This window comes from Notothenia rossii (assembly GCF_949606895.1).
Source record: "Notothenia rossii genome assembly, chromosome: 4".
In the NCBI taxonomy this organism is placed as follows: Eukaryota; Metazoa; Chordata; class Actinopteri; order Perciformes; family Nototheniidae; genus Notothenia; species Notothenia rossii.
This window is the reverse complement of record NC_136902.1, coordinates 36,851,523-36,866,024: the sequence shown is the minus strand read 5'-3', so window position 1 is coordinate 36,866,024 and position 14,502 is coordinate 36,851,523. Positions and strand designations below refer to the sequence as shown.

The window sequence follows — 14,502 nt, the reverse complement described above, 5'->3', positions numbered from 1 at the left end:
ATGGCAACGTCGCTTTCAGACCAGCCCGTCATTTTGAGCGATGGCTTTATCTGCAAAGCTGCAACACACCTGTGGGCACAACTAAAAAGCCAGGAAGGCACATTCCTGTTACTGTGTATGTGTGGGGCCACGGGTCCTTTGTTTGAGGTGGTCACATGACCAGTTTTACTTGGCGCCTTCCCCTCCTCTCTGCAGCATGCCATCGTACAATAAGATGTTCGAATGTAGGAGACAAAACAACAACCTGAGCCACGTGCGTGAATACAAACACACAATCAGTTTGTGGGCCTGATGACAAAAACAGTGTTCCTAAAACAACAGGCGGAAAGCTAGAGAAAAACATCTCTGCTAATTAACCGCACGTGATCCATTAGTGATGAAGGCAAGAGGAGGAGGATGGGATGAAGGGAGATAAGGAGGGAGGGAACGTGGGATGAAGGGATGGTGGCAGCTGCACAGGTGGGGGTGGTGAACAGGGGATCAAGTCAGAGGGAATCGATCACACTGGTGGCCATGTTCGGTGCGTTTTTGATTAACTAACGGATATGGGAAAAATAACTGGAAGGCGGTGTTGCCCGTGAGATTGACGAGGCGTGTGGCAGCATGTCTGCTCTACAATATGTCTAACCACTATGGTCTGTAAGCTAGGGATGTGGAGGAGGAGGAAGGGTGGAGGAGGAAGGGTGGAGGAAGGGCAGACAGGGCTGGAATTAAATGAGCTCAAAAATGATGAATAGTGGAGGAGGAGGAGGAGGAGGAGGAGGGGAGGTACAGATCGGAATATAAGGGACAGATCGATCAGTGGCGGCGGGAGGGTAGAGGAGGTGGAAGGACACGGGAGACAAACAGAGGGAGAGACGTATAGAAGATGAAGGGCGGGGGGGGGAGAAAGAGATAGAGGCGGACGGGATAGGTCCCAAGGGTGAGGTTTCCTTCTCTTCTGTGGTAGGGTAGTCTGACAGACGACTGTGGATCTGACTGCCTATCCTATGTGCATGTTAATTACAGAGAGAAAGAGGAAGAGAAAATAGGTCTGTGAAGGAGGATGGCACAAAGGAAGCTCAGGTGTTGTCAAAACAAGTCAATGGCTTTGCCCTCTACGGGGGCTTTTAATTACAGCCTCAGTGTCTTACTCACTTTACAAAACAGACAGTTTGCGACCATTCATTATCACACATATACTGGAGATCAACAGTCTTTTGATGTTTAACTGCCACAAAAAAGGTCAAAACAAACCAGGGGTAGACATTAAGGGTAAAATGCCACTGGCCCTCCGGGCCGGTGGAATTGTATTATCACTGGCCCCACCATTGTAACCACTGGCCCGGAGCATTCGTCCAAAAAAAATCGACTTATAATGAAGAAAATGAACACATTTGTTGCAATAGTCATTTATGCACTAACTACATTACTACTTGTACTACAACATTTGAATCATCAGTTCTTCCTCATTTCCTCAATTGTTCATATTTGGTTTATTAAAATAATGATATTGTGGTCATTGTTAAAAAATGTCAGCTATTATTATGAGTATTATTATTTGTATAATGCACTTTCTGCCTTCCTGTCATTAGGAGTTAGAAATGTAATGGCTATGTAATTGATTAGATTAGAACCTTCATTCTCCTAAACTGCTGGGACATTTCCCTAAAGCCAATACCTTTATATTTTCTACTCTTCACTTACTTGTCAGCATAGGTCGGCATTGATGTATAGAGCCGACGGAAGACCTTGTTTATATTGGCATCATATTGAGAGGTGCAGTGACTGTCCTGAAACCAGGAAGTATAAGCTGCTGGTTTCCTCAACAAAAAGCAATGGGATTTCTCAAAAGGGTTTTGGAAAATAGCTGGAAATAAGCTCTTTGGAAAACAAACCCGTTTGATGAATGCACGTTTTGTTCAGCCGGATAATCTCCACATGTCTACCCTACTTTTATAATGTTCAAATCATAAATCTAATGATAGATTATAAAAAGGGTTTTAGGACGCGTCACTGCACCACTAGAAGCCGACTCCATCGATCAAGCTGGCTGAAACGTTCTCTCCCTCTTCTTCTCACGCTCCCTGTCACTCTCCTTTAACTCCTCCGGTGACTTTCTTTTATTTGAAGATTGTTTTTTGCCCGGCGCTTGGCCGGTTACCGCTGGTATTAAAAACATTAATGGCGAATGGTTAGGTGGCGCGATAGTCTGTAGTGAAGGAGCGCGCTCCCGCTCACGGGAGCCTGCTCGCGCTCCGCTCTGCAGTAAACAGCTGTTTGCTTTTCACCCTACAACGACAACCGACTCACGGAACTCTATGTTGTAGCGTTAATAAACAAAACAATTTAACTAAATTGCAAGTCAAAATACCAATACCACAGGACAATTCTTTTTTTTTTAAAGCAATATTTTTTATGGCCCGAGCGGGCAAGTGGAAAGTACGTTATGCTGGCCCGGGTTGTCTAAATAGTGCTTCCGGGCCAGCGGGCCATTTATAATGTCGAGCCCTGTCAAACAGTATGTTAGTCCATTTCTTGATATTCAGATTTCCCCTAAGCATCTTGTGGGGCTTTAAACACAAAAGTTGTTGTCTTTCGGTCGTGAATATACTATAGACATTATTTGAAATGCTTTTGAAGACAACTATATGCTCTGTAATTTCTAGGAAACTTCTCTTAAAACAAGTAAATAATGCATTTGATGGGGATTATTTTCAGCTGCGGAAACTTTTGGAGAAGCCAGTCGGGGAATGTTTTTATATTCTCAAAAGCCTTCAGTGCCAGTCTGCTACTGCAGCATCAACACTATCCAGTTAAAATGGGCCATATAATGCTAATTTTCTTTTTTTGCTACAAAAAAGACAGGGATTTTAGCCTTTGCAGCCCATTTACATGCACACAAACCAATATCACAGATTACAGGAAGGGAAAACCCCAAAAAGCATAATGGACTTTCTTTAAGCCCCTGTCACACTGTCCCAAAATTGACACCAGATGGACACGAATATGGAATTGTGGATTTCGCACAAAGATGGCCCCGAAGTTGGTCAACAGCCGAAGTAAGGACGATGCCTACAGAAGGTCACACGATGGCACACACGGAAATATGGTCGTCGACGTTACTGATGATTTAGAATGTATCCAGACCCAACGTAAGAGCTTGTGCCTCTTCGGGGGGTGCTAACATTTGAACATACACTTTATTCTTTACTTTCTTCGTCTTTATATGTAGATTAGAAGATATGACCTATCTCCGTCATGTTGTTTCCATAGCAACAACAACTTCCTGTCAACAGCGTAAACTCGCCTTCAAAATAAAAGCATCTAAATAATACAGGAAGTTAACCTAAATTACATTTAAGACATACAACTGCAACGAAAGTAACAAAAACAATGCAATATCCTTTTCAGTTTCACAGAACACAAATTGGGTTATTTACATAATATGTTTACATGATTTTGTTGTGAAATAAATGCATTCTCGATGTCATCGTATAATACGATGGCTACACGACGGCATTGTGAGGGCTTCACGTAGTCCTGTTGCCTTCCTAAGACAATCGGGCAGCTTCTTGTTTCCTTCGTATTGTCTTCGTGAGGCGAAAAATGCCCGATGGCACCGATGATCAGACGAAGATGACGCGATTTGACAAGATGCCCTCACGAGTGCCTTACGAAGGGCAAAATGGACACACAAATTCAACACGAAAATGAACCTTCGCAAGGTCCTTCGGCAATTTTTTGGCATGCCAAAGATTTTGCCACCGCTCACGAAGTTGCTGCCGGAGCCTGAGAAACTCCACCAGGGGTCATATGATGGCTTAAGATGCCCTCACGAATGGCCCGATGTTGTTGCGATCAGAGCCCAATTTGAAAATTTCCTTTATCGTGTGTCCATTTCGGGACAGTGTGACAGCTTTAAGGAGCCACCATGTCGTCACACACACCCAATTACCAATCGTTGCCGCTAGCTCCTCGGGGGACACTGATTGGTCGGATAACTTTAATTGGACACAAATGTTTGACTTGAAGCCTGACAACATGGATTTTCATGCGATCTTGTGATTTTAGAAAGCTGTTGTGCAAGGTATTAAGGACAGATAATAATCGACTACAGTTTGTGTGTTCATGGTAATTTAAAATCATTTCAGCTCTGTGCAACAGTGCGTCTCATTGAAGCCTTTTTGGACCACAATGGAGCTCTATGGCTTTGGTCATTAGTGCTGAATATGGTATAATAACATGTACTGTATACAGCCATAAGTGGCAGTGATGAAGACAAATAAGCTAGGGAAACTACTGCTTGAGGACATTTTTCTTGCAGTTAACTTTAGCTTGACCTTACCGAGACTGCCGACAGCACAAAGCACAACAACTGAGATAATGGGCTCTTTTTTTCCTTGGTTTCCCTACTGGCACCCCCCCCCCCCCCATCCCTAGCCATCTCCAGCCGAGCTTCCCCAGACCGTGGCAGTGTGGTTCCTCTAAATGAGTTTAGCCTTTATTAGTCTGTCAGAGGGAGAAAAAGACATTGTTTCCTCCAGTAGCAGGTCGAGATATTATTCATCTATAATTGGTAATAACCCCATACCCCCACCCCGAGGCGGCTCAATCTTCACTGAGTAATCACTGCCATCGCCTGCTCTGCTGGAAACAACATTATTAGGTCGATGGCACTGTCTCTACCTCTGCTGCCTGCCAAGGTCTATTATCTGACAATATATGGCTTCACTCCTGCGCTTCTTTTAACACCACAGGCAGCGGAGGGAGAATCTGCTTTAAAAAGATTTTCAGCATCCTGGACAGTGGAGGCTCCTAAATGAGCTCCAACGGGATCATTTAGGTGGAAGCATCATCAGTTTTCCTGAGAGCGAGGATTGCTCTGTAGTGCAAAACACCATTTCAATTTCACTGTCACCTCAACTATTTCACCAGTTCAATGTGACTGTCTCCATTTTTTCTGGATCGAATTGGGGCTGCAAGTAATGATCCATTTTACATTTCACAGAGCCAAAGAAGACCTTTCTTTCTTTTTTGCTCCATTCTTTGTTTTGTCAGAAATGTATTGCACAGTTAAAGAAGATTTTAATTTCTGGTTTAATCTGACGAAACAATAAAAAGTTTACTACTGAGTTTACTTTTATTATATTTGACCCACAAAATCATAAAATGTTCACATATGAGATGCTAAAAGCAGAATGGCTCTATGCTTGAAAACAGACTGTTTTTGACTAATCCGTTTATCATGTAATTGTCTCAGCTCTAGACAGAATGGTGCATTCATGTGCACTAAGGTGTTGGCTTGTGAAGGCAATGCAGTCTTAGAATGTATTTCAAGTGTCAGATTAGGTAGTTAAGGCATCCAAAACAAAAGATTAGCTTAAAAAGATGAATTTACCTCATCAATTTCCACCATATTTTCTATTGTTGTAGTATCTCCTACAAACAAACTGTCTATCATTTCTTTCGTCTACTTTCTATGTCACAATCCTTCCAAACTGAAATCTGGGAAGCAATAATAAGATCATGAGACAGAGTGCTGGAGCAGCAGAGTGAAAGTGACCTTGCTGCTGCTGCTTAGAGCAGACTAATATTTCATCAGCCAACACTCGGGGCACACCTGCCTCACAGCTATACTCCTGTTCCCACATCTGCCAACGGCACTGCGCTTCATCCCTGTGAGGAGGCGTCAGGGGAGGGAAGGAAAGAAGAAAGGAAGAGGCAAATAAAAGGCAGAAAGAGAGAAAAACTACAAAGTCTCGTGTGGGCACACGCTGAAACTCTGTTCAAAGTCAACCTACACTTTCCCCGAAATGCGCAGGGAAACCACTAGAAAAGAGCACGTAGAGATACTGTGACAAAGAGGGGAAAGCCAGAATGGTCGGACTTTACGGTAAACTATCTACTCATATAGATTTTAGTTTGCCACTGCAGCTTGGGACTACCCCTGAGGCGAGAGTGTACATGAATGAATAACTAACACGGGGACACATATCAGGAGTACAAAGCTTTTCCCCTGCACCAGGAAGAAACCAGACCCACTGAATAAAAGTGAACTCTGGAACTCAAAAGGGAAGGAAGTGGCATCTCGTGCTCGAGACAATATTATCCTGTGGCAAGAGAAGTGAAACCATAACTGTGGAAGCTCAGAACAAGACAATCCATTCAGCATTTTACATTCAAGTCCTTCACTTCTCCAAGGTTACACTGACATGCGAGCCACCAAGCACAACCCACTGAAGTGTGAAGTTTGAGGGAGTGTGTGTGGGCACATTGATGATTTTGACTATATGAGATCATGGAGATCAACCACAGATGACAGATGTGTTGATAACACTGCATTGACGACAGTTGTGGTCAAAAATATTTATGAGTAGCACTATGAGAAAATAGATGAATCATGAGACCAACCTATTTACGGTTGATCTATTTCTCCCTGCATGTGCCTCCAGTGTGTGAATAAGAACCTACTTTAAATGGATGTTTGGACAAATGAAATACTAATTAAATTAGGTGGGTATTATTTTCACATTATCTCTATTTGTTTAAGCTAAACAGAGGGTTTCCTGGGAACCTGTGATTTTACATAGAACCAACGCATATGGAGTCGTGCTATCAACAAAACATGAATGCTAAATTGTAAGAAGTACTCCTTATTTACTTAAGTAAAGGTAGCAATACTACAGTTTTAGAAGTCCTGCATTCAAAATTGTACTTAAGTAAAAGTACAAAAGTATTTGCCTTTTTCAATAGAAAGGTCTTAAACTCTTAATGTGGAGAGGGTGTCTGCCTTCAGAACACAAAGTGGACTGAAGCCCCAGTTGTACTTTTAGAGACTCCAGGAACCATACATAACCCTGAAATGTGGAAATGCAATGCCCTAGTGGGGTAATGGGGGACTATGAGCTCTTTAAGGTATGCGTGAAATGAATGCAACGTTTATGGCAAACCATTTCAAAGTAATAGAAATGTGAGTCTAAAAACAAAGTGCGTCACATTTCCCTCCCTCAAAATGCTGTTAGCATGACTAAAAGCATGGGCTCCAGAAGTGGGGCAGTATTTATGAGAGCGTGCCTCCAGGAGCAGGGAAGGAGGATGCTGATGCAGCAACAAAGGAACCCCAGTATGCTTCACTATAACACATCATACTGCCCCCTTCTCCCATAGCCTCATCCTCGCTGTCCCCCTCTCCTCTGTGCTATCTCCAGTCCAGCATTGTATTCAATAAATACATCCTAGGTCTGCAGTGCAAACAACAGCACAATCGCCAAATGGGATTTTTAGCTAGGTACGCTACTGAGATGTCAGTTTCCATAGGATCGACCTTTGACCCGGTGTTGTGCAGAGCTGGAGCAAATATAAACAGCCCCTCCCCTCACCCCCCTCTCCTTCGTACCATCAAATGACCAGCACAAAGGAAAAGAGCTGACCTTAACTGTCCTGTAGGTGATCATGAGAACACATGCACAGAACACACAGAGATGTCAGTACCAGGGCAGTGCACTTTCAAGCCAACCCAAGACAAGAGCTTTCATCTGGATGCAGCTCCCTTGATGAAGAACACAAGAGAAGAGAGGACAGTGGTGGAAGAAGGAGAAGAAAAACAAAGCACAGAGCCAATCAACTGGCCGGAGTAAAACAAAGGGCTTTCTGTAAAAGCCCTGGACTTCATCCCACCCTGTGACAAGAGAACTTCGATCCCCAGGCTGCAGGCAGCTCCAAAGCCCTGATGGAGCCTGTTAAGCCCCCACTTCGATTCAGCTCATTGAGCTCCGTGCTGCTGATCAATTAGAGAACAGCTGAACCAGCTGCTGACCACCAACATTCTGCTTTTAATGCTTTTAAGCACAGATGGGCTTTTTTATATAACGATTGTGCTTCTTGTAATCTAGCCAGTCTTTATTTGTATCTAATCTGAAGTCTCTGATCCTCAACTGCTCACAGAGTCAACCCCAACCCTGTGCCATGTCACAATGTCATGGAGGCTGATACAGGTGAAGTGTTAGCATGCAGGCTTATCTGCATAAAACAAGTCTTAACATGTAGGATGGAATAAGAACTATGCAATGGGTTATCTTTTTACTGTGGGATACCACATCATCCATACTAAGGCACCAGAGGTCAGGCAGGCACACAGCTGACCAACAGGAATGATGTATACAACCCCAACACATAAAAGAAATACTTGCAGAGAAACAAATATGGGAAACAGTTCCACTCCAGATGAAGTCTGGACGAAATATTGTGAATCTCAATCAAATATATCAAGAACAACTCAAGCCCCTAGAAAGTGCGGTAGGCGTTGAAGAACATTTTCATATTCTCTGTGTTTGTCACGTGACGCAATGGGGCCAAAAAATACTTTTTCCCATCGACTTACATGGGTACAGGTAAGCCTGTAAATGTATGTATAATTGTACATTATGGTCCCTCTCCATTAATTTGGCTGATCCGAGACAGGACTGAGCAACTCTCATAGGCATGAGGGGTCCAGCCTTCAACACAGCTTTATCTTTACATAAATGAAACGACTCATGGAGGGCATTTGTTGGAAGAGTCTTCAAAGATATTTGATCACTACTGCTCCAAAGTGTCACCACTCAGATTCTTCCAGCTGCTTGGGCCTGTCTAAAAGTAAATACTTTCTGGCTTACATTTTATACAAAATTGGTGACTTTATTTGGGACAAATTCTTTAAACGCTCTCAACATTCGAAATTATTTTTATATAATTATTTTCCTGGTTTTATCTCAAGCAGAAGGCCATCGTTGTATTATTTTTGTGAGCTCTTACTAGATTGTTAATATTTGAAACGATAGCTCAGCCTGTTAACTTAAAGATGAATGTGTGATCTGCTACTGTGATCCCAAATAAAGAAATAAAGAAATAATAACAAAACGGCTTAAACTTCTAAACCCTCACATCAACTAAAGTCAAAAGCATCCATACACATTTTCCACACGCAGTTGGAAAAATAAGTACAGGATTTGTTTTTATTTCAAACTATTTTCCAACTGACTGCTGTTTTCCAGTGTTGCTGCCAGCAGTCTTGTGTATAAAAAGTGTCAACATGTACAATTTCCATACAGGCCACGTCAGCATATCCATACAATGTACGCAGTAATGTTGAAGAGTATAATAGGTGCTATTCATTACAAGCACACAGCACCTAAACACACTTTTCTTTGAGAGTGTGTGTGAGACTCACCCATCCTCCTTGGCTCTGGATCCAGGGCTGGATGTGGTTGTCCAGGTAGACGGTCATCCACTCGATGATCCTGCCCACCAGCGGACTCATCTCCTTCTCCACGCACTCCACGCACAGCGCCCCGCCAAAAGCAAAAAGCCCTACGATGCGTCCCCAGTTGACCCCGTCCCGGAACACCTCGTCCATCACATTCTCGAAGCTTTGGTAAGCTGTGGCCGGCGTGATGTGCAGCTGGTTGTGCAGATCGCTGAAGGCGAGGGCGTACCGCAGCTCGAACTCGTTGGCCGAGTCCCGGAGGGCCTCTTTCACTGCGTCCAGGTCCGTCGTTGAGGGCAACCGTTGCTGCCTCAGCGGGGATGCCGGCGGGGTCCCGGGACTTGTGCCGTTTACAGTCCCGTTGGCGTGCGTCGCTACCCTCTGCTCCTCACCCAACCCTGCCTCCTCCCCATCAGTCCTGTTCGGATGCTCCAAGAGCTCCATGTGATTGAGAGGGTAGTTTCTCTGGGAGAGTTTATAGTTAATGTAAGAAGCCACCAGTTCTCCGTTTTGCGACATTTTGTGTTTAAATAAGCTATTTCTCTTCACTGCGGTCCGTCTCTGCTCCTCTCTCCGTCGAGCCTTCTTACTGTGTTAGAGTGAACACACACTGTGCCGGGATTCCCTCTCTTCAGACCACCATGGTCAGCTGATATCCAGAGGACACTCGGGGGGCAAAAAATCAAACCTGAACAAGGCTGACAAATCAGCTCAGGCCCTGCGGAGAGACAACAATGAAAGGTCAAAGTCTGGACAGCCTATAAGCACACTGTGATTGTGTGTGTGAAACGTGTGTGGGGATGGTTGTAGACATTCAAATTAAATTTGGACAGGTAAGGCCAAAGTGCATTGCTTTAATTGGGCTGTTACATATGGAGCAGATGGAAATGATATTAATGAGACTATAGTAGAGCGATCGTGTGTGTGTGTGTGTGTGTGTGTGTGTGTGTGTTCCTAAGAGAGAGAGAGAGGGAGAGGGGGTGTGAGGTTTAGGTGAGAAGAGATCAGAGGGACAGTCATCTCTTAATCAGTGACCTCTGACCTTTAGGATGAGCTTTAAGGTTCCTTGCTTGCATCAGCTCCGGCTTTCTGTCACTTACACACTCCTCAGCAGACAATCACACCTACGCATTTCCTTTAATATATATGAATGGAATATTGAGCATAATGCAGTTAAGTTTTCATTAACTCAAAGTTGGAAACTTTAATCACAAACATACTTTACAATAACTCCAGTTATTCTGTGTTAAGCATTGATAACATTCTGAAAGTACCGTTGCAGTCTTAGGTTAACATTGGGTTAACCACTTTAGCACATTTATCACACGACTGCAGTTGTAGTTTCCGGTATGAAAAGGCCATAAGCAGGTTGAGCATGTGTGTGAAAATTATTTTTTTTAAAGAATTGAGAATACATGAAACTCTCCTGTTAAACTACTACTGATTCAATCTGAATATTTTCTGAAACAGAACAATTGTGATTGTTAAAAAAGCTAATATCTATATCTACAAAACATTTATGAAAGAACATTTTCTTTTCCATATATGATACTAAACTAAAACAATATTTGGGTTTTAAACTGTTTGTGAAATAAAATAAGAAACCTGAAAACATCTCCTTGGCTATTGTAAAGGATGACGGGTATTTTGAGAAAAACAGTGAATCTAGCAAACAATCTGTGATTACTCAAAAGGGTTGATTTGTACCAATTCCTCTAAACCTATTGATAGTCAAATGTTAGAAATACAAACATGTGTGGCTGCATTGCTTACAGACATTTCCAGTACAGTGGCAGTCTCAGTATTGTAAACAAAAACTATTGATATTATATTGAAAGATGAATATTGACCATCCATAGTTGAGACCAGTGATATCGTTGTCACTAAGTCATTTGAAACAAGCAATAATATGACTGTACTACATTTGTGTCAGTATCCTGCAGTAAATGTATTGGGCTTAGGTGAGTTTACAATCCTGAAACAAAAGGCAACCTGACAAAGCCGCTCCCTCACACTGAAGCCTGTCACCATCCCATACACTGCTGTAACAGAAGGGAAAGGAACACAATCTGCTTTTTCCTATAACATGAATGGCATTTCAACTGATAAGTGGCTGGACATCAGAATTACCAGTGGTAGGATGCAATACATTTACTCAAGTGTTACTACACTTTGGAAGCCACTATTGTACTTTATACTCCACTACAATTATCAGACGGCTTTCAAATCCGCCAATAAAAAAAAAAATGTCATAACATTTCAAGTCAAGATATCCAGCAGCAGTATATAAAGTAAATAAAAACATTCCTCCTTTATCAGCTGTAACTTTTGGAATATACTTGGTATATTTTGATGTATGGGCCTACTGTTGTACATTTACTAAAGTACGATTTTGAAAGCAGAAATTACATGTGTAACAGAGTATTTTTAGAGTTCAGTTTTGCTACTTTTTGGATAAAAGATTCTAAATACTTCTTCCACTACTGTTATTATTGCATGAGACGGATGGGAGTGGAGCTCCATGCAAACAGTGCTGGTGACATAACAGCTCATGTAGTCCCTCCTCACAGCACAATGGAAGCGCGATACTACGCGCTCATGGCCAAACAAGCCAGGTGCTCCAAAAAACTTTTCTTACAAACTTACAAAAAAACCTTAGGAAGCAGACAATGTAGGCTATATACGGTGGTAAAACACTCCAAAACAGCACGTTAAGCGGATGAACACCCAGAGGGAAGCAGTGTTTACAATAGCCACATGGTCCCCACTCCCCAGCTACAGCACGTGGCTCGGGTTTTAGTAGCCACAGCTCGGATGTAAACAGCACGCAGCTTCTATAGAGCGAGTAGCGAAAACACGTAGAACCTGAATGCAACATTCGCAAAAACAACCGTTCAAATATTAACTCACAGAAAGCAGAGTTAGGGAGAGTGTGTTTATTACAGTGGAATCTGGACTGTAAGGTTACAGATAAACAGCCAGGATGTTAGCACCTCCTCTGTACACCACGGGCTGGTTGTGTGACGCATCTGTGTTTGGATGTAATAATATCCACATCAATTCAGATTTCCATTGTTATGCTATGAAGACTACATAAATATATGATGACTAACCTTGTTGTGTCTTTCGCGATATACACAAATAAAATGAGTTGTCCTCTTTCCGTTCCCTTTCCCTCTGTATAAATGTCCGGAATAGGTCTGTCAGTAGGTCTGTGTGTACAAAAGCTGTCACAATCCAAGACTATAAAATAGTCACGTTGTGTGCGAGTGTATGTTTTAACTATGGTTTTAACGTATCCTCCTACGTCTCCCCCTCCTCTCTGGGTATGCCCAGCCCCCCTTATTACGTAATACGACGCCTTCGGAGATGTCTGAATATCTGGATCACGATCATATCAGGAATCCTCGTTCATGCTGGCCTTTAAACCCAGACCCACAACATCCATAATGTGATAAAACGCTATGTTGCAACATAACCTGGGATGAGAGTATAAGGTTTGCTGTTACAACCTAACCAACAGTGTGAAGAAAAGATAGATATAGAACCCCTTCATAATAAGTGTTCGATTATAGGGACGGGACGTTCGTCTGTGTCATTCTTTGTTCACTTTATATATTTGACAGAGTTCATTACATTTACTAAAATATAAACGAGTGTTGGAAATCTCTTTTCTAGCCTCGTGTCATTGCAGTTCAATTCTGCCTTTTCTTTAAGAGAGAAACATATAGGCATTTGTGATTAAACACACACTTAACACAATTTAAAAACGGTTGAACGGGTTTTAGTAAGAGCCCCTGAAGGCAGCACAGGCCAATTTTCATTCTGCCGTCATAAACACTGGGCTTGACTGTATACATAAAAGCAAAGGCGTTTAATAACAATGCAGGAAAATGCCACTTTGCGACACCACCCTGTGTTCCGGCTCTAAATAGACTTGACCACGCCAGCAATCAATACAAAACTAATTATTGAGCAATGCCTTACACACTCACAGTTCCGCCTGCACTAAAACCACTGTAGGCAGCTATGTAGGCTACTGAAGATGGCTGTCACTGTCATATAGTCTTGGTGTAGTCACTTTTTCATTGGCTTTAAACATAGAAATGTGTGTTACAGTGGCAAACTCATTCACTACAGTTTGCCAATAAATTTGGCGTCAAATTGAATTAGATGGAAACATCTAGCAGGAAACGAAATTATGGTTACGCATTCCAAATCTGTCGACCTCCTTCCTCTAGATTCAGAGAGGAAAATCCGCCCTCTCTACCAGCCTTCCGCTCATTATTTCACCAACAAAACAACCACAGCCATTAGAAATACATTCATAGCCTGACGAGACATACTTACTTGTATGGTGGGCTCCATAAAATCATGTCTGGCGGATCACAACCCAGACCCCGGCAGTAGTAATCCTATCCGTCATTGCTAGCCTGTCTGGCTAACGCCGCGGACGGAGATATCCTAGACTGCCACTGGCTGCCTCAGATCCGCCCACTAAACTACGTCCTCTGCGTAATGCATTCAACATGCCAGCCTCCGTTCAGAACTCCCAGGTTGTAATTGTGAGATTTATCCAGAGTGAAGAGAATGCTACATATGAATTAGCAGGACAAATGCAGTCCTCCAACTGGAGAATTCACCGGTCACTTCTAACTTTGTATGAGAGCTAGCTTAGTCGGCTAACAGGAGGAAAGTCCCAGCTAGAATGAGGTGCTAACTAGCTAAAAGCGTTTTTTTCTGTGGGGTGTCTGACCCTTACGTGCATTATGTAAGTTGAACAGTCACATTCTTCATTGTCTGCTTATCTATGTACTTGTTAAAGTAATAATAACATAGCGTTTTCTTTTACAAGGCTCCGTGTAGCAGCTGTTGGGCCGCTTGCTATTTTACTCTGCAAAACAAAGGATGTAAGAGGTCTCCATGGTAACCTTTGTTACCCCAAAATGTAGCGCGCGCAAGGCCGACTGCCAGTTTGAGCACAGCTCGCCCCCTTGTGGACATGTTTATATAGAAAGAACGGAAACCCCTCCTAAACACTAGCTTCCCCCCCAATAAAAAATCCCAATTCATTTTATACACCTACAATACAGATCGCATCACAGGTACAAAGTACAAACAATAAATTGCTTCTTTTTTATGCAAGCCCGTGGGCCGAACGGGCTTGCATAAAAATATATACTTTATATAAATATACCATCTTTAATAACTGTAATATACACCGGGCTGCTGAATCCTAACAACTGCTACAGGATTTCATTTGAAGATTTGATTTG

At 42.6% G+C, this 14,502-nt stretch overlaps 1 protein-coding gene across 2 annotated transcripts in view; it reads right to left on the bottom strand.

Annotated features, from left to right (window-relative positions):
• bcl2l1 (BCL2 like 1) overlaps positions 1-14,128 on the bottom strand; it is a 35,523-nt gene extending 21,395 nt beyond the window's left edge. The window contains exons 1-2 of one of the 2 annotated variants that reach the window (XM_079676756.1): positions 13,577-14,128; positions 9,191-9,944 (exon numbers count right to left, since the gene is read on the bottom strand). In XM_079676756.1, the coding sequence (XP_079532882.1) occupies positions 9,191-9,745 (555 nt within the window). In that variant the 5' untranslated portion in view covers positions 9,746-9,944; positions 13,577-14,128. Of the gene's footprint in view, positions 1-9,190; positions 9,945-12,339; positions 12,502-13,576 lie in introns of those variants that run through there. The other variant, XM_079676757.1, reaches the window with a different exon arrangement.
• Positions 14,129-14,502: the final 374 nt, after the last annotated feature.